This window comes from Danio rerio, chromosome 2 (genome assembly GCF_049306965.1).
Source record: "Danio rerio strain Tuebingen ecotype United States chromosome 2, GRCz12tu, whole genome shotgun sequence".
Lineage (NCBI taxonomy): Eukaryota > Metazoa > Chordata > Actinopteri > Cypriniformes > Danionidae > Danio > Danio rerio.
Genome location: NC_133177.1, coordinates 24,672,872 through 24,693,993, shown reverse-complemented (window position 1 = coordinate 24,693,993; position 21,122 = coordinate 24,672,872). Strand labels below are relative to the sequence as shown.

At 34.8% G+C, this 21,122-nt stretch overlaps 1 protein-coding gene and 1 long non-coding RNA gene across 2 annotated transcripts; one reads left to right on the top strand and one right to left on the bottom strand.

Moving 5' to 3' along the window:
• Nucleotides 1-323: 323 nt before the first annotated feature.
• Nucleotides 324-17,404, bottom strand: afg3l2 (AFG3-like AAA ATPase 2). Its single transcript, NM_001111197.1, has 17 exons — nt 17,298-17,404; nt 14,952-15,045; nt 14,784-14,864; nt 14,572-14,687; nt 13,150-13,302; nt 12,967-13,041; nt 11,308-11,432; nt 10,913-11,186; nt 10,692-10,829; nt 10,459-10,612; nt 8,256-8,363; nt 8,004-8,129; nt 7,799-7,909; nt 6,496-6,611; nt 6,213-6,413; nt 3,566-3,760; nt 324-1,608 (listed from the first exon to the last, which is right to left on the bottom strand). The coding sequence occupies exons 1-17, from the start codon at nt 17,388-17,390 to the stop codon at nt 1,366-1,368; spliced, it is 2,403 nt and encodes an 800-aa protein (NP_001104667.1). The 5' UTR covers nt 17,391-17,404; the 3' UTR covers nt 324-1,365.
• On the top strand, nt 7,126-7,912 carry LOC141378048 (uncharacterized). The gene is made up of 2 exons (XR_012391488.1): nt 7,126-7,269; nt 7,333-7,912. It is a non-coding gene; the product is annotated as an uncharacterized lncRNA (long non-coding RNA).
• Nucleotides 17,405-21,122: the final 3,718 nt, after the last annotated feature.

The following is a 21,122-nucleotide window of genomic DNA, read 5'->3' as shown; positions in this document are numbered from 1 at the left end:
AATGTTTATTCAGCAATACTTCTCTAGTAACGAAAGCAGAACCGTTAATGTCAGAGCTTATCGATACTTCGGTGTTTTATATTTTAGCACCGATAAAGTAGACAGTTTTGGTACCCATCCCTACACTTGAGTAAAGGTTGAGTAAATTTTTGTTTTGGGTGAACTGTCCCATTCAATTTTGGACTTTTTTTTTTTTAAGTAAAAAAACGCCTTGTTATAGTCTTTTTAAAAGCTTTTATAACTACATTTGAAATAAGATTTGATATTGTCCATGTTAAACAGAAACAAAACGGAGTTATCAAGAAGAACTAAAGAGAAATGACTTGAAGTTTATGTGGATTTATTCAGATTCTGGACATTTTTTTTCACAGAACAAAATACACATTTAGGTGTAGTATACCTGCTGATGTCTTGCTGAAAACTAAGATTATGTTGTTATCATCCTCAAAGCTTGGATTTGTACTGTTGAATAAATACAGAATATACTGTCAGAATCACACACCTTCATAAGCTCATCACCAACATAATGAACTGCGTCTACATCTTCTTTCACACAAATGCAGCCTGTGTAGAGTACAATTAATCCAATTTGAACAGTTGAATCGATCTGCACCACAGAGAGCAGCTGCCTTGCTTGTAAATCAACTAAACAAGCTTCAACGGAAAAAAAAGGCTTCAAAAAATGATGTTCAATTAAAGGACGTGTTCATAAACACATAAAGTAACATGGATAACCAAAGGCCGATGCCCATGCCAGTGCAAGAATCGGTGAGAGAAGAGTATGTCAGTCAACCCGAGTGAATGTGTGCACAGTTCATAACATTCATGATTGTAGATTTCAGTCTTTTAGCAAGCAGCACTGCAAACGGACCTGCATGTAAGGTCACAAAACGGCGGCAGTTTTGAACTGGAATCTACAGTAAATGTACAGAAATAGAGACAACATCGCTGTGCATATCAGAGGCAAAGCTCACAGATGATTTCTGTTGAATGTAGATAGATATTAGCACATCTTCTTGGTCATTGAATAACAAAATTGAAATGACTAGAGAGAATTTTCCAGTCAATCTACAGCGCTTTAGCCTTATTGTTACTTCTTTTTTTTTTTTTGGCAAAGCGCTGATGTGTCAAATAAAACACTCCACATCTTCAAAAGAAGATGCTTTCTGATGATTTTGCTGAACTTCAGCCCAAGTTTATATTTCACAAACACCCTACTGTACACAACGCAAGTCCAACCCTCACTACAGAGTAAACCCGGCTCCCTTCAGGAACAGTTTACTTGCCTCAGTGTCTGTCAGATTAGCGCTTCTCGTCTGATAAATAAGTGCTCTGACCGTCAGTGGTCCGGGTGGATGGGTGTGCTCAGAAGGGCATCCCGCCAGTGATCTGCCGGGCCACCTGCTCTTCAGTGCTCTCCTCCTTCTCACTGCCGCGCTCCTTATTCCAGTCCTTCAGGCCCTCCGGCAGCGATGTGTCCTCATCCACACTACCCGTTCCCTCCACAAACTCCTCATAAGTTGACTTCTCAGCAAACGGCCTTTTGCCCAGCAGCTCAACCATGTCGTTTTTGTCCAGAACCTCCTTCTCTAGAAGACGCAGTGCCACCTGGTGGTAAACAAAGAGAATTACTGAAAGCACAAAATTGACTGTACACAAATGTACACCCCAGGTCACAAGTTTGGGACCAGTAGGACTTTTAAAATGTTTTAAAATAGGGATAGAATACTTTTACATATAATTAAATCATATAGTGACATGTTATTTCAATTTAAAAGAACTGCTTTATATTCTTATTCTTCTTATTATTTTAACTTTATTTTAATTTTTATATTGATTCATTCATTCGTTTTTTTTTTCAGCTTAGTCCCTTTATTAATCAGGAGTCACCACAGCGGAATGAACCACTAACTTATCCAGCATATGTTTTATGCAGCGAATGCCTTTCCAGCTGCATCCCATCACTGGGAAACATCCACACACACTCAATTCACACACAAACACTACAGCCAATTTAGCCAACCCAATTAATCTATAGCGCAAGTGTTTTGACCTGTGGGGGAAACCAGAGCACTGAAGGAAACCCACGCGAACACGGGGAGAAAATACAAACTCTGCACAGAAACACCAAGTGATCTGGCCGGTTCTCGAACCAGCGACTTTCCACTGCACCACCATGACACCACTATTATATTGATGTATTTTATAATGTCATTTATTCCTGGTATTCAAAGATGAATTTTCAGCATCATTTCACCAGTCTTTAGTGTCACATGATCCATGTACATTTCTGATTATCATTGATGCTGAAAACAGTTGTGGTGTTTAGTATTTTTGGGATATATGCAGAGTTCAGATGCAAAAACCTTTAAATCCATCAGACCTCTTTTTTCTTGCAAATGTGCATTTTCTATCTGGCTCCTCTGATAAGGTTCAGAAGTTTCATTTTATAAGTAATGAAAAGGTTATTAAATGGTTAATAAAATATATTTTTTTCAAAAATGTCACTTTAGACAATTCTTCGTTTTTTAACAAGGTAAATTTTCTTTTGCGTTAAAACCAGCTAAATCCACGTCTGCTTTTTATGCAAAACCCTCTAAATCCACCAATTGGAACCAGACAGTGTAATTAGTTGAAAATGAAGATGTCATTGGAAATTATTTTACCAAACATAAAACACATTACACAAACCACCTGAAATTTAAAATATATCTGTGAAGTAAGTGGTGGTTCATTCTGCTGTGATAAACCAGGGAGGAGAAGGAAAATGAATGAATGAAATCTGTAAAGTAAGAGCATTAATCAATAACATTAAAACTGACATTAATTTAATCTTAACTATCTGTTGACATTACTGATATTTGGGATTTAGATTTTTTGTAAGTAGAACTATGTAAACATTGTAAACTAAGCTTGGTAGATTCAAATAATGTAGTGTAAGAACATTGTGAAACATTAATATCAAAATATTGTCCATTGATATAAAAAGCTTATCAGATCTACAAGTATTTTGAAGTAATATATATATATATATATATATATATATATATATATATATATATATATATATATATATATATTTATATATATATATATATATATATATATATATATATATATATATATATTTATATATTTATATATTTATATATTTATCTTAAAAAAAGCAACAAAATTAGCAAATAAAACACAAGGTAGACCTACTGGGCAAAAAGGGGATGCCTCTCAGACACTTTTAGAAGCTGTCATCACTTTTCACAAAAAATAGATTCTCAAAACTGATATTAAGGACGTCAATCATAAACGAATGAGCACCAATTGTGAGTAGCTAATCAGTATGTTAGAATTATTTTTGAATTTCAAAGACTTGAGTATTGATGCTTCAAAAATTTACTTAATATTTTAAAACAGAAAACAGCTATTATTATATAATATTACTGTATTTATTTGATGTTTGATTAAATAAATGTAGCCTTGGTGAGTAGAAGAGACTTCTTTCAAAACGTTGTAAAGTGACTGGAGTGTATGTGCCATTCTGATGTAATCTGGCAAAAGTTTGCTGTACCTTCTCCACCTCAGGCTTCTTGTCAGAGAGCAGTTGTTGCGTTCGCTCGTATGCTGTGCTGATGAGATTTCTGACCTCAGTGTCAATAAGACGTGCCGTGGCCTCACTGTAGGGTTTCTCTAGAACAAGCTCTCCTTGCCGAGGCAGGTCAAACGACACCTGTCCCACCTTCTCATTCATGCCAAACTGCACAATCTGTAGAGGGAAAAACAACATTTTCATTAAATACATTAAACAGTTCCTTTCATTTCATTGATTTATATCCTCACACACATTTACACACATAATTCCTGAGAGGACAAATGTGATTATTTAGCCTCATTATTACACAATCTAAAATACGGATTTGGTGTCAAGAAACATTTTGTACTATTACTTATTATTAATGATGTTGAAAGCAGCCATTCTGCCAAATATTTTGAAGTAAACTTTTTTTTCCAGGGATTCTGATCAACAGAAAGCTAAAGATCATTTCTAAAACAGAAATCTCTTGTAATATTTTCATTGTGAATGTCACCTGTGATTAAATTCATACATCCTTAAGAGACATATCTGACAGGCAGTTAATACACCATTTGTATTAAATGTGTTATCAGACAAAAAAAATTATCTGTACTAAATTACATTGTTCAATCATATAGAGCGTTTTCATAGAATCCAAAATTATTACCCATTATGCTTTGCGTGTATGTGTAAGGAGGATGCTTGGAACTTCTGGTGGCAGCTTTATGCATATAAAAGATTCACATTTGGACAGCTTTGAAACGATACTTTTAATGTGTATAACCTGTATTTAAAGTCTTTGAACTAATACTTATGTTGATCAGCGCCACCTCCTGGACTGAGTATTTAAAAATGTGATCTTATGGGAATGAAATGCACCCGCTGAGAGACATTTTACCCTTGTCATCAGACAGCATATCATGTGTCATTTAAATGGAGCATCATCACTGAAGTGAACTTTTTCTCTTTTTTTCAAATATATAATCTATAGAGTCAATCTAGAGCCATACATACTTGCAAAATAAGTTTTGCAAACAAAAAATTAAGTATTTAGAAAAAAAAATAATAAATGCAAATGTCTAAAAATCTAAAAAAAAATTTATTTGAGAAATAAAATATTCATTTGCTAACAAAAATAAACTGCAAGGGGTAAATTAAGTTTTAAGAAAAAATACATTTGCAAAAAAAAAAAAAACTGCAAATAAAAATTAAGCAGTGCAAAAAAAAAAAATATTTGTAATAAAAAAAATATATATTTATTTGCAAAACAATTTTTATAGCATTGCCTTTACAAAACCCGTCCAGTCAATTGCAATGCTCACTTTGATTTGATTTTTAGTCAACCAAGAGTTTGCGATGCGGTTCTTACTTTGCACTTGTGGCCAAGATTTGACAAGGGGGCTACTAACAACTAACTATCAATTAGACAAAACTGAACTTCTCTCGTGTGCCTCTGCTCAGCCATGCTTCTGCTTCTTCTTTCAAAGTTTTATGGTGGTTGGCAAGCAAATGATGATGTGGCTTAAATAGAGGCAGTCCTGGCCTGTCATAAATACCCAAGTTCCGCCCCCTTGTCAAATCAGGGCCACAAAGTGAAACGCACAGAAATGTGAAGTGCAAAGTGAAAACAGCATCGCACACTCACAGTTGACTAATAAACAAATGAGCAATGCAATTGTTTTGTGAAGGCAATGCTATAAAAATGTTTTGCAAATATATATATTCTTTTTATTGAAAATATATATTGTTTTTTGGGGTTCTTTTTTTGTTTGCAAATGTTACTTTTATTTCTCAAAGCTTAATTTTCTCTTTGCAGTTCTTTATTTTTGTTAGCAAAAATAAATTTTATTTCTCAAAAATACATTTTTGCTTTTTTTTAAAAATATATTTGGACTTATTTATTTATTTTTCACTCTACTTTATTGTTTGTTTGCAAAACATTCTTTTTTTTTATTTTGCTAGTATATGTGGCCATAGATTGACTCCATAATAACCAACCCAAACAAATATTCCCCATAATGTTTGATACACATACATGAAACTTAAACTGCTCCCCGTTAGAATCAACATGCAAATCAGCCAGAATAGAATATCAGTAACATACTTTTATTTGTATATTAGGTCATTTTTGGAAAGTGCATACCTGTTAAGTTATGGTTTGCTCTATACAACGCAGTGATGTATTGCATGTGATGTGTGTGCGCTGCACACTCGAAGAGCCCGTAGCTGAGCACAGTAAAAGAGCTGACAGGTTGGGAACACACATGCTTTATTTCAACAACTTATCTGATGGCAGACACTAAATTAGGAGAACGTTTTTCTTTCACGCTTGAACCGCATCTGACCGAAGCATAACAGTTTTAACACAGATCTTTCAAAATCAAAGTTGTGCGATGTGCATCACAAAAACACTCGAAAAGTATTTTCCAGTTGAGAAACGCTGCTCTCACTAATGACAATTCTAAATGAAAATTCTAAGCATCTGACAGGAAGGTGCTGGCCGCTATGGTGCAACAAAGAAAAAGGTCTATAAACCTGGGCCACTAAAATAGCACAGATGCCAATCAAAGTGTCAAATCCTCCATTTATTTAAACCACCGATGATACTTTCTAACAGGCCATGATGAAAACATGTGTGACGTACCTGTGCATAGGCACTCTGTGTCACCTTCTTCAGGTCATCCTGCGCCCCTGTGGTAATTCGGCCGAAAAAGATCTCCTCAGACACACGTCCTCCCAGAGTCATGCACATCCTGTCCAGCAGCTGCTCCTTGGTGTACAGATACTGCTCTTTGGGCAAATACTGGGCGTAGCCTAAACCCTTTCCACGTGGGATAATGGACACCTGAAATGATTGATCATATGACTGAGTACATTTAAAACAGCACCAGAGTATTAAAATGCAGGTCATTCAGGGTGAGGTTTACTTTAAGCAAGGGGTCAGCGTGCTCAAGAAACCAGCCGGCTACAGCATGACCAGCCTCATGATAGGCTACTGTCTTCTTCTCCTCTGGCTGGAGGACCTGAGTCTTCTTTTCAAGACCTAAACATGCAGAGCTCATCATTAATGCTGGTATGAAAAAAAAAATGTACTTTTAACAGAGGGGCGAAAAATCCTGACTTCAATTGCAGGTATACTTTTGTTTTGTAAATACTTGACCCAGTTTGCAGAAATAGAGCTAATTTTACCCCACTTTTTTGGTTAATGCAAACAGAAATGAGAAATAACATCTATCTAGCAACGTAATATCTTGCTGAGTATTTATGTAAACAATCAATCATGTCTCCATGTATAAAATCTAAAAGCAACAGCAGCTTGATAGTTCACTGTGTATGCAGTTTTATTAAAGAAGAAACAGCAAAAAAAAAAACAATGCTCCTGGCGAAATTTGTTTGGTTGCTTATTATATTAATCAATGTTTGTAGAATTTATTTGAAATATTGATAAGCAATGTTTATTATCTATACATGAGTTCGTTTGTCTAAATATTTGTACATATATACAGTGCATTTATCTATGTAAATACCATGGACAAGTTCTTTATTTATTTATTTTTGCGATTTTAAAGGTACAGTTCACCTAAAAATTTTAATTCTGTCATCATTTACTCAACCTTTCTCAACTCAAACTCACAAACCTGTCTGAGTATCTTTTTTTTCTGTTGAACACAAAAGAGGATATTTTGGAAAATGTTGGTAATGTGTACCCATTATATAGCTTCCATGGTATTTATTTTGCCTAGTATGAAAGTCAATTGTTACAGATTTAGAAAGTTTTTTAGAGATATTCCTCAGTGTTCAACAGGAGAAAAAAACCCTTTAAGGGTGAGTAAAGGTTTCTTTTTTGACAGAACTATCACTTTAATTTAAAAAAAATCTTATGTTCTTGTCTAATGCACTCAAAGGGAATTATTTCATCGATAGTTTTGTTTTAATTCTGATGGTTACGACCTTTAGCTTTGGAAAATTAAAAATTTCAAAACATTTTAAATTTTTTTTTTTTCAAAGACTAATTAAAAATATGCTCTCAAAACTGAAAAATGTTTAAGATTTCCAAAGCATGTTCAGTTATGCTATAATACTTAGTTGAGCTTGTGAATTGGAATAGCAGCAGGGCATCTGAATTGACACCCAATCTTACTTCCCATCCAAACTATGCAATTAATATCATTTTGCTATGAATGCACTCTAATGTGAGTGAAATTGTAAAATATCCCATTTGTCTCTTACCCCCAATTACTCTTTCAATGGCTTGCTCGAAATGTTTTTGGTTGATGGCATCAGAAAGGTGGCGAGCTGCAATTAGTGCAGCCTCATTGCACACATTAGCGATGTCCGCACCTGTCAGAAGAAGAAAAACAAATCCGTTAAACCGTTAAGCTCAATATACACCTCAAAAAGTAACCCAAATGTACAGTATAAAGCCTTTACATGCCTGAAAAACCAGGTGTTAGAGCAGCCATTTTTCGTGCTAGAGCTTCCTTGTCCAGCTCTGCTTCCAGCTTTAATGGTCTCAGGTGGACTTTGAATATGGAAGCTCTACCTTTGATATCCGGTGGTCCTGCAAGCATTTGCATAGAATTGTTTTAGTGTGCTGTAATTACAGCATTGGTGAGCATTTTCAAAACCCTTCACAAAACAACTATGAAATCTACTTCTTTAAAATAAAAAGCGACAAACTCCGTACCGATATATATCTGTCTATCGAAGCGTCCAGGCCTCATTAGAGCTGGATCTAGAATATCTGGTCTGTTTGTGCCAGCCAGCACTACAACATTAGTAGCAGTGTTAAAACCTACAAAGGAAAGAAAGAGATGGACATTATCATTAATAGTTACATCAGATCATTCATTGATTCATTTTCCTTCAGCTTAGTTCCTTATTTATCAGAGGTCGCCAGAGAGAACCGCCAACTATTCAGGCATATGGTTTATGCAGCAGATGCCCTTCCAGCCGCAACCCAGTTCTAGGAAACACCCATACAATCTCACATTCGCACACACACTCATACATTACAGTCAATTTAGTTCATGCAATTCACCTATAGCGCATGTCTTTGGACTGTGGGGGAAACTGGACCATCTAGAGGAAAGCTCCGAAAATATGTCTATGATCTTACACAAAGTATTTAGAGTTTATGACCAGTAAATGTTTTTATATTAATTTACTACTTTATGAAGAAATTAAAGTGTTGTTTAGGGTTTTTCACGCCCTAGCATGATTTTCTTGGCCCAGACAAAAAAAAAATGCCACCAACTGCTATTTTTGGTTAATTTGAATGCCTTTGGTTTCTGACTGTCGTGTAAACATTTCAGTTAAACCATTCCAGAGTTCATTGGAAAAAAGCAGACAGACCTATCTTTTTCAGATTTTCCTAGTTTGTTTGCAAACCAAGGTTCAGATGGCAGTGTTCACACTTAAAAAAATACTAATAAAACAAGCACAATCGTTTTTCTAATCCCTTCACATTGATATTTGAAATAATCTAGCTGACTCCCCAGCCCACCTCACCCCCATCATCATGTATCACATGACACCACAGCCACAATGATTTATATAATTATATACATTTTTTTTATATTTTCCCCTTTTTGTAAAAATCCTATTTATATGGTCAAATATTTGATATCCCAATGCTCAAATATGTGTCAAAACGTTCATTTTGTTGTTTAAAGAACAGCTTAATAATGATCATGTATTTGATTTATGATGCAGATGGGCACCACCATGTTAGTCTATGCTTCAGTGGAGACACCTAAAATAAGCATTATTTGTTTAAAAGCAATAATAAATTGTGATTTATGACAATCACAGCACATGTCTTTCCTCTGGCTCAGTGCCAGTCATCGAAGAAAAGCAGATTTGACTATAGCAGCTGATGATGTGATGCAATGTTCTAATCACACTAGTGTGATCGTATGCTCCAGTGACCAGCCTAGACTGATCACACCACTGCGATGGTATGTGCCAAGGGATTAACCGAATCAAAGCTAAAAAAGTGTGAATACTTAGTCCACGTGAACCAGAAGTAGCAGAGACTTTAATTGCAGAATGCTTATGTACCTCCAAATGGAATATGGAAAAACTGTATCTGATTGGGCAGTTAAAAGATTTCATTTGGGCCATCACCATACTGGTAGATCTGTCTCTGTGGGATAGCAGCGTAATTACAATAAGTGAGATCCGAGACGTGACTTGCCACAGATAATCTATTGCGGGGGTAAAGTCCCTGGCATCTGGCTGAGATTAATACCTTTTATTAAGTTTGGCTAGCTCAAGTGATCTACTCACAGGAGGGGGTAGAAATCAGGGGCCGTGCGATTTTCTTCCAGAAGGAAGTTGAAATTTGGGAAATTAGAGCTGTAAAGCTTCGCTTTTCGATTTTTAGGTGAAAAAATCTAATCTGTTGGAGACGTCCAATAGAATGGGAAAGTCCCAGAGTAAAATGAGAAACTATGATACACTGGTGTTTTGGAATATGGAAAAACTGTATTTATGCTGTTTTCATCTTTTTATATATTATTTGTTTTTGTTTTTTTATACTAGTCTCTTTTATTCCTGTTTGTGTAAAGCACTTTGAATTGCAACTGTGTATGAAATGTGCTAAATAAATAAACTTGTCTTGCAAATGATAGTAAGTGCGAGGCTTTTTGTTTGCACATTAAAAGCAAACTTAGCAAACAAACGGCGTGGTTAAGAATATTGGGGTTGAAGCCCCAAAACTGACGTCAACAGAGATGGATCGCTATTCCCATCACAGAAGTAAATGGTCAGGCTTTGATTAAAGATCCCTAAAACAAACTTTTTTCAGTTGATTAACAATTAAGCACAGATCGACTATTCACCTAATGGACAATAAATGTAATAATTACTGTTATCAAGATACAAACCATCCATCTCCACTAGTAACTGGTTGAGTGTGTTCTCTTGTTCACTCTGTCCACCGAAGTTCCCTCGGCCTCTCTTTCTTCCCACAGCATCAATCTCATCTATGAAGAGAATACATGGGGCATTCTTCCGTGCTAATACAAAAAGATCCCGTACCTAGCCAAAAACAGAGTGTTTAGTCACAACAACAACAAAGCGGATGAAAAACAATAACAAGAAACAGAAATGTCTTTACCCTGGCCGGTCCAACTCCTACAAACATCTCCAAGAACTCTGACCCATTCACAGTGATGAAGGGGACATTGGCCTCTCCTGCAGTGGCCTTGGCTAGTAAAGTCTTTCCTGTGCCTGGGGGTCCAGTCAAAATGGCCCCCTAAACAATAGGATTAAACACTGTTGAAATCTCACCCAATCTCTTTGGCAGCTTCACAATGTTATTTAAAGGTCTTGTGCTACCTTTGGAATTTTGGCACCCAAATCCTGGTACTGCTTTGGGTTCTTAAGGAAGTTGACAAACTCCATGATCTCCAGCTTGGCCTCCTCACAGCCGGCCACATCCTTGAACTTGACGTCGATCTCGTCTCGTAGTACTTTGGCAGTGGTTTCGCTGACACTGAAGAGTCCACCCATTCCCCTGCCAGGCCTCCCTGCCCCTGCTGGCCCTCTCCTCAACATGAACAGCAGGAACCCAATGATCAGGACGGTGGGCAACATGCTGAGGAGGAACGAACTGAAAAATAAAATCACACATCATTAAATTCTCCAATTTGAGAGAAGATGCTTAAATCTAAATGCAATTTTGAGGTCTCATTATAAATTGTAAGTTGCAAATATAAAAGACACTATCTCACCCATCACTTTCAGCAGAATAGACCACTGGCAGTCTGTTTTCTCCTTCAATGCCCAGCTCCAGCTGAGCCGTCTCCAAGTTCCGCTCAAATGTGTCCACACTGCCGATGTTGAACCATACATATTGCTGTTTGAAGAAATGACCACAGTATTTGTTTGTCATTACAATGTTACAGGGATGAGAAAAATGTCCCCTAGTTATGTAAATGTTTAAAAGTATAAGGTTATTCAAAGAAAGTCTCTTATAGTCACCAAGGCTGAAATGATTTGATCAAAAATAAACACAAACAAACCAATATAATACAAAGTATGTTTTTTGTAAAGTGCCCCATTTAACTTCTCAAATATTACATTTCATCGTGTTCGATATAGAGAAACTGAGAGGTCTCCAAATATGTAGTCTTGCTCAAGTCTTGGAGGTTTTGATTGATCAACTTCTAATGTTTCATCACCGGTCTCAAGTTTAAATGGAAAAGATCAAATTGGCACCATCATTACTGTCCCATAATATCTACAATGTCTAAGGATTGTACCCATTTATGAAATGAGAAATGTTTCATTTGCAGAAAACCCACTTCACTTCATACAAACGTCTAAGCCAGTGGTAACCAAACTTGTTCCTGGAGGGCCGGTGCCCTGCAGATTTTAGCTCCAACCCTAATCAAACACACCTGAACAAGCTAATCAAGGTCTTACTAGGTATACTTGAAACATCCAAGCAGGTGTGTTGAGGCAAGATGGAGCTAAACCCTGCAGGGACACCGGCCCTCCAGGACCGGGATTGGTGACCCCTGGTCTAAGCATTTCAGGCTCAGAGTTAAACTCAGACTTGGCATTATAAGCAGTAAAACAATCATAACAGACTTGAGCCATCTGATCAATCAGACAATCTTAGTTTGGAAAGAATAAATCTCCAATTTAATCTGAGACTCTTTAAGAAATGTGAGCATTATTGACCCCAAAATTGTGAGCAGTAGTTTATGTTACCCTGTCAGTCTTTGTGGGCTACTAGGGTAATTTATTTGATTATATGCTAAATATTGTTGGTTTTGGCTGAAATAATAAACAACATGTATTCTAGGGCTGTTCGATTAATCGAAATAGAATCGCAATAGCGATTTGAAACGCTGCGAATATCTAATCGCAAGAGGATGCCAGTCTCCTAAAAGTTCCAGGAGTCTCCCGCTTATGCATAGAGACTCCCGGATGCCCGTAAACAAATGATAATCTCCTGAAAATCGTGCGTCTCCTCCCACTCGTTTTTATAATTATTATTATTTTGTTTGTATAATATGCTACACCATCTCCCTAATTTGAGTTCAACTTGTTGATAGAAAGGTGAAGTCCATTTATTTGTATTCACTGTTTGCTCTAGAAAAAAATGAGTGTTTAATTGCTGAATATTTTAAAAACTATCTGAATAAATGTTGGAGTAACTTAATATTTTTTCAGTTCCTTTTTTTAACTTCAGTAAGAAGTTACGATACAGAATATTGAGCTGAAGCTTGAATACAAAATGAAATCGTTAATCAAATCGAAAATGACAATATCTGTTGCAATTAGATATATTAGACGCAATTAGACATTTCCCCAAATCGCACAGCACTAATGTATGCAGTATTGAAAAAAGAACTGTATGCAATCCTCCTAAATAAACTCACCCCGTCAACTGGAGTTTTACCAGGAGTAAAGATGACTTTTACATATCGCTTGTTTACAACCTCCAACCTGTCAACCTAGAAAAGATTCAATACATAACCCCAAGGGTCAATGTTCATGCGTTCCTGGAAAGAAACAGCAAACGATATTGATTGATAAAAAAGATCTTGTAAGTAATCACATACCACTCCTTTTGCAAGATAACTATTGACAAAGTCTTTCCATGTGACCTCCCTTCCTCCATCTCGAATGAAGAAATAATAGCCCATAGCTAGCCAGAAGGCTGTTCCACCCAGGAAATACATACGAAACTCTTTATCATCCCAAGGAAATTCACCCTGAATGAGAGGGACAAAAAAAATAAGTTGATATTAAATGGAGAAAAATGTAAGAGATCAAATCATTTTCTTGACTATTTAACATACACCATATTGCCAAATTGTTATGAGACTTAAAACTTTAATTACACCCCAATCTTAATCTGCAAGATTTTTAGAAATTAATTTTAAATTAAAAATGTCATGACTTACTCTTACAATGAAACAACAGACTTTTCTGGTCACGTATGCTAAATTTGTACAATCATTACAGGTGCAGTAAGAGATTTGAGAAAAATGCTTACTTTAGCCAAAGACTGTAGAATACACAATACATGTCACTGGCAAAGTTTTGAATAGGCATGGGCTGTTATATGATTCTGGCGGTATGATAACCTTGGATAAAAATATCCAAATTTCACAGTATTGTGACTATTGCTCTAAAATATATTCTTTTCAAATGTCTGGGTAAAAACAACAACTTTTTTCCCACTTTTTTTCACAATATATATTTTATTTTGAGAAACATTTCTCAACATGTTTCTTAATTAGTTTCAAAAACTATTTCTTTACAAATCAAAACAGGATCTTTGGATATCTTTTCTGCTGGAGATACAGTTTCTGTGGATTTTGTGTAATTCAAACATTTAGAAGTGAAACTAAAGAGAGAGTTGTTTAATTTTACTGGTGATTCCTAATATGAAATTGAATCGTGACCTTGGCAAGCATCCATTCAATCAGAATGCATAGTGTCCGAGAGGCAGTTTTAAAGATGGCCAAAGAAGGAAATAACTTGGCTTAAAGTATTGAAAATGTGTGCCCCTCAGGTGGCTGTGCTGCACGTGGACACACAAATGATGTATCTATCTGTGTGAACAGGGTGCGCAGAAAAGGTCCTGTGAATTTAAAAGAAAGTTATTTGTTTTTTTTAAATAGAAGATATGAACATGCAAATCTTACAGTTTGTCATTCTGCCTAAAATGGTCAACGTTTTTTGACGTCACTTCATTCTTCAGTTTCTCATCTAACTTTCTGACCAATCAAATGCTCTCTAATATCTGACATGCTCCGCCCCCTTCAAGATGCTTTTCGTTTGCTTTTAATTTGATGTGCTTGAGCTCAACCACTCTCACTGCAGAGCGATGATAACAAAATGTTATTGGTTTTTTTTAAAGAGGAGGTGGTAACTCTACGTCTTATCCTGTCTTCATGTTCCACTTGAGATTACAACAAACATTGAATTAAAAAAAATAATCTTACAGCACAACTAATAATAACATGATGTTTAACCTTTTGAATACGGCTTTGCCAGGTGGATTCATCTTTCCGTCCCCCTCGTTTTCCTCCTCCACTACTTCCACCTCCACCTCCACCTGTGGTTTTCTGAGAATTGGTTGGTTTGGCCTCTGGTTTAAAATAGACAGACAAAACAAAAAAGATTATAAAGATCATAATCATATGAAAGCCATTACCTTGAACTTTAAGCTGGTCAGAAATATTACCCTTGACTTCAGCGTTGGATGGCGTGGGCTCACTGTTTTTTGGACCCCCATTTTTATTATTAGGGAAGTATTTTTCAAAACCTTCAATGCAAAAAGACAAAATGCCATTAACAAATAAGTTAAAACACAACTTAGCTTAGAATACTGCATTTCCAGTGACTTTCACACCTTTAGGAGGTTTGGAGCTTAATCTTCTATAAGTGCCCAAGACCTGAGAGAGCAAGGATCTTCTGTCTAGGACAATTTGTCCAACACCTTGGACCTTAAAATGCAAAAACATTGACATAATAAATATACAGACTCAACTTATCAAAATCAAATTTAAGATACCAAAAAATACTCATGGCACAATTTTGGTTCCCTTTGGAGAACATCTAAATTCCTCAAGACACCTCAGATATTATAAATATATCCTGGAGAACCTGAAGGAAGTTGTTACTGTAAGAACAACTGACAATCTAAAGCTTTTAAGCTCCTGGAAAAATACAGGTTCCCTTGCTTTTTGTAAGGGTATCTATGGATTTATTTAGGTCTAAAAAAGGTCTAAATGTACCTTTCCACAATTGAAGTCCCTTTTTGAGCATAAACTTCATATGGGATACAATTTTGCATGAGCTGCAACAGTGTCCGCAAGATCTTAAAAAGTCTTACATTTCAAAAACTAAATTTTAGGCCTTAAAAACTCTTAAATTCATGTAAATGTTTTGTTGTAGGTCTTAAATCCTGTTAAACAGGTCTTAATTTCCCTATGTCCAAGTAAAGTTACCCAATCACCAATAATCCATCTCTAAACTAGACATGTTTACAGCTAATTGCCCTGATTAAATCCCCCAAGCAGGGAAAGAAAACTAAAGCAACACATCCCTTTACATGATTTTCCATTAATACAAATTAAAAACTATTTACTGAAGTAACTGGACCATCAGAAAAAATCATTAGTGTTTAGCCCTGTATAAGTCTAAAATTTCATTCATAATGGTCATAAAAAAGTCTTTAAAATTCTTAAATTTGATCTAAAGAAACCTGCAGAAACCCTGTGCAAAAAAGTGCCTTCCAAGTAGGGCTGCACAATATATCAGCATTGATATCTCAATATGCACATCCAAAATAGTCACATTGTATGATCTGCAATGTTGAGCATTCAGGCACACAAAATGATAATGTTTGCAACTTTAAGAAACTGTAAATGTATATAAATAAATATAAGGAAGATTATACTGTGTCATTTAACGTTTTGCACTGTATACTGCTAGACTTCCATAAATTCATAAAATACTGTTTATTTAGTTTATGTCTTTGTTGTACTGCATTTATCAGCACTCGTGACTGGTTTAGTAAATTTAATGCAAATGCACTTCTCTACAAAATCATCCCAATCTATCTAAAATGATCAATTCTTACCATATTGAGCCATTTATTTAATCTGGTAAAATTATACTCAATATCGCAGTATATTGCAATGTCATTTTTTTCCAATATTGTGCAGCCCTACTTCCAAGTATAATAACGTACTAATACAAATATTTATACATCCATAAAACAAGATATACAATGACAAAATCAATAAATGAAGTCTTCTTTAATAGAAATCAAACTAAGTTGATTCTGTTTAAAACAAGAACAAACAATTGTTAGCGGGGTATGAAAATTGCTTTTCCATTTGAATTAATAAGATTTCTTTTCAAAACATTATGGCAGATTTTTTTTTTTAATCATAAACATGCAAAATTTTCATACATATTTGTAATTTTTCTTCCCGGTTGATTGTGTTAAATTCGTAGAAATCTAGACATCAGTGGAAAAAAGTCCCCATATTTTGAGAAATAGAATCAGAGTTATCAGAAGTTTGAATAAGCACTGTTTCTATATTTTCATGTTTGGGGTGAGTTGTTCAATCCTTAACATGTCTTTTAAAAAGTAATGGTACAAATCGTATCTTCACATTTTGAAGTTATGAATAGAAAATATGGTCTACTCCCTATAAATGTTTATTTAAAGAAAACATTGACATTTCCTGTTCCTTTACATCATTTTCTTTTATTTGGTCTTTCTAAAAGTCCTTAAATTACTTATAATAATTTTACATAAACAGCAGAAACCCTGTTCACGTATCTTCTTACTATTTGACATTCACACTTTTAGCCCATCTCTAACTGATAACTTACTACAAAAACAGTATTTAAAATGAACGTAAGATTTCAAATGATTATATGAGAACATATAAGAATCAAAAGCTCAGACTGATGTTTTCATTTGGTGTTAAAGGTACAACAGATTTAACGTGAAGAGGCTGTGACATAATAAGAGCTCAACGTGTTACTCAACGCAATGTCAAACAGGCCGTCGCTTGTTTACTATCAATCTCCCCGGTCTGTAACAGTGCTGTCTGCAGCACACAATACAAAACCACCATACAGACGACAGAATGCGTGTTTGTGATCAAATCTCAGCTTATAATGTTTGGTTCATGCATGATGAAATATCCACACAAATACAGTCAAGCTCCACATTTACCGACTGAAAGCGGTTTGTTGATCTGACATTCGGCAGCAGAGTGTGAAGAAGGTTCCTGCAGCCTCTTGACAGATGCAGATATCGGTGTGCCATTATGGCACTGTGCGCTTGGGTCTCTTATCGATATTAAAAACAAGACATCGGACGAAAAGTTTTGACAACATGAACTTAAAACGTACTGCGTTCCGTTGCGGTATACTTCCGGTGCATGCTCGTGACGTATTCACTGTGAAGAGCTCAGGTTAACCCTCAGTGATCCGCAAGGAAAACACAAAATACATTAAATAAAATTGTGTGCTGGCAAAAATTAATCGCATGCAAAACAAAACCTAAAATTTGTTTTACCATAATGTATGTGTGTATATTTATGATGTAAATATAAATACATACATGCATATTTGAGGAAATATATGAAGAGTTTAGATGCAAAAACCTATAAAAGCCATCTGAAATTTCCATTGGAAATGAGCATTGTTATTTCATTTTGAAGTATGAACTTGAAATTACTGAACCTACACGCAGGTCTGATGAAAATGCAAATTTTTAAAGGAAATTTCAAATGGCTTGTAGAGGTTTTTGCATCTGAACTCTTCATATTTAGATATAAGATATATGTGTATATGATACAAATTTTATATACATTTAAGAATCTTTGTAACAAAATTGTTTGTATAGTTTTGTTTCTATGTATGTTTTTGTATATATATAATAAATATATAATACACACACATATATACTGCATATTATATACAAAATATATAATAAATATTGTATTTGGACTTTTAACTTTTAATTTGGATGCAATGACGCACGATTAATCTTTGCCCAGCACTAATAAAAATTCATTTATTTATTGAATTTGTTGCCGGCTTAGTCGCTTTATTAATTAGGGGTCGCCACAGTGAAGTGAACCAACAACTTATCCAGCATATGTTTTTTACACAGCGGATACACTTCCAGCTGCAACCTATCACTGGGAAACATTCACACACACACTCATACACTACGGTCAATTTTTTAGTATACCCAATTCACTTATACCGCATGTTTTTGGGCTTCTGGGGGAAACCGGAGCACCCGGAGGAAACCCACACGAACACGGGGAGAACATGCAAACTCCACACAGAAATGCCAACTGACCCAGCCGAGGCTCGAACCAGTGACCATCTTGCTGTGAGGCGGACATGCTACCCTCTACACCACCACGTCGCCTCAAATAAAAATGATAGAATTATTAAAACTTTGTTTTAGCATTACATCAAGACTTTTTGGGGAAAGATTTGAAGCATGTTAAAAACTTTATTATGTTACTAAAGAACTATAAAATGCTATTGAAAATTGTAGCCTATATTTGTCGAGCATTTTTTGTTTTTGGAGTGATATTATAAAAACTTAAAAACAACAAAAATTCTGTGAATATATTTTATTCAATATAAAATAATAAAAGAATATCATAAGCAGGCCGATAAAGAAAAGTGGGCTCTTTGCAAATCTAACATAATCATTTTCCAAATGAGTATGAATTGAATCTGAACCTTCTAGAATAACCCAACAGGATCTGGATGCAGCCTTTATGATGCAAGCTGAGATTTCATCACGCAGTGATGCAATGTCAGACACAATGCACTCAAATGGAGAAAGTGGTTAGGGGTGGGCTTAGGTGAGCCCATTAAAAAGCATTGGATGCAGCTCAGATTGCAGTGCAGCAGGTCTGCATCCAGACCCCTCTCCAATAACCAGAAATAAAGCACTGAAAACTAAAGCCTTAAAACAACTGAAAATATATATAGTTAAAAAAATAACTGTAAATTGAAAATGTTCTGTATTTTGTGATTCATGTTTTTTTGTTTTGTTTTTTTGTCATTTACATATGCTTATATTTACATATACATTTACATAACCTATACGGGACCTAGATCTTTTCTTCGATAACTTTTGATGTTAAAAAAATTATAAAGTGACTTTTATTGAAATTAATAAAACCAAAATAAACGGTAGAGATTTATAATTTAAGTGGTAATGGACAAATGGTATTTTATTTTATTATTTTATTATCCAAAAGAACCTGACAGGCATAATAAGAAAAATAATAATTTAATGACATATTAAAAGACTATATCTAATCATCATTTTAAAACATTATGCATTACCACTATACTTTAAACCACTACTATTTTGTCAGCAAGACATTTTTAAACATTTCAAATGTAATAAAGTCTTGATCACTTATTATTTAATGCAGTGGTTCTCAAACTGTGGTACGTGTACCACTAGTAATACTCGGGCTTTCTTCTAGTGGTACGTGGAGGAATCCAATTTCAATGTCAAACATGCAACATATATTTCAAAATTTATCAAAAAATGGTTCATATATGATGACATATAGCCTATATTTATGAGGTCCAAGCAACATTTCTAGGTTTTAATAAATAGGTTAATATAGGTTAACACTTTACATTTAAATACAGGAGTTTTTTTTTTACTTTTTAAGAACAGTAGCCTACCATTTTTAAAGAACTTTTAAATGCAAGTTTTAATTTGAACGTTGACATTTTCTTTTGTTTGTTTTTTAGGTTTTTTTATAAGCACAGTACAGTGTTAATGTTCAACCTTATAATGTTTAAAGTGCCAGATAATAATAATAATAATAATAATAATAATAATAATATATATATATATATATATATATATATATATATATATATATATATATATATATATATATATATATATATATATATATTCTTAATAGTTAATCTGTCATGATTTTAAACTGCAGCATTGTAGCTGCTTTAGGGCTACCACACTACTGTATTTCATGTATTGTTCACAATTTTTTTTCTGAGGTGGTACTTGGTGAAAAATGTTTGAGAACCACTGATTTAATGTATTTTAATAAGTACACACCACTCTAAAAAACGTTGGGTTATTTATTTAACCCAATGGTTGAGTTAAAAAAATATTTGGTGCTTTGTTGGGTTATTTTAAACCTTTATTGTGTTATTTATTTAATAACTCAACCAGTTGGGTTACAATTTTTGAATTTCAAAACTGATTTCACTGACACAGAACCATTGTATTAATTTGCATACGTAATGTTGCTCTTGCGTTATTAAGTTTATGTAAGCTCTAATGCAGTAATGTTGTTATTTTTTTAATCAAATTGCCTCTCCCTATCGTGTTTTTTTATATCCGTTTCACCTGGACCCTTGATTATTGATGATACAAGCGTTCATGCTCCATAGCCGATCTATATGCCGATAAAAACGCTTTCTCTACCTCCTTGTTCATCTCTACAGTTGTTTTGAAGGAAATGATACACGTATTTGATTCAACCGTCATTCTTGCCTTTAGGACCCGGCAGAGACATCAAACCGAGTCTGTACACTACACTTTCTGTATAAAAATGAGATTGGCTGATCAGATATTTGCATGAATGAGCATTTGAACAAGTGTAAAAAGTGTTCTGTTTGTGTACTTTTTATAGCTAAAGAAATGCACGTTTACTCTGTCACTGATACTGATAGAGGAGGGGATTGTTTGCAGCATACTTTTATTTAGGACAATTACACAAATACTTATTTGTTTCTTTAAGAGAATAACTTGTTTTTTTCTCTGCAATCTATTTATGATCAGCCTGTTTGTAAAAAAGTCTAAACATGGTGTCAGTGTTTTTCCAGCTGGGTCAGAACAGGGTCACAGTAAAGGACAGAGCAAAAACACTGTCTGTAAAGTGCATCGCAGCATGAAGCAACATGTTTTCTGAAGTCTTTGCCTTGGCACTGCCTCTTGCCCAACTGGAATGATCACATTCTTCTTGCAAAG

Excerpts from the sequence above, each read along its gene's own strand:
- afg3l2 (NM_001111197.1), bottom strand. The coding sequence starts at position 17,390 with ATGGCACACCGATATCTGCATCTGTCAAGAGGCTGCAGGAACCTTCTT. Across the intron at positions 13,042-13,149 it reads GTTATCTTGCAAAAGGAGTG|GTTGACAGGTTGGAGGTTGT; the intron begins GTATGTGATTAC and ends AATCTTTTCTAG. Across the intron at positions 6,414-6,495 it reads ACGCTGACCCCTTGCTTAAA|GTGTCCATTATCCCACGTGG; the intron begins GTAAACCTCACC and ends CAATCATTTCAG.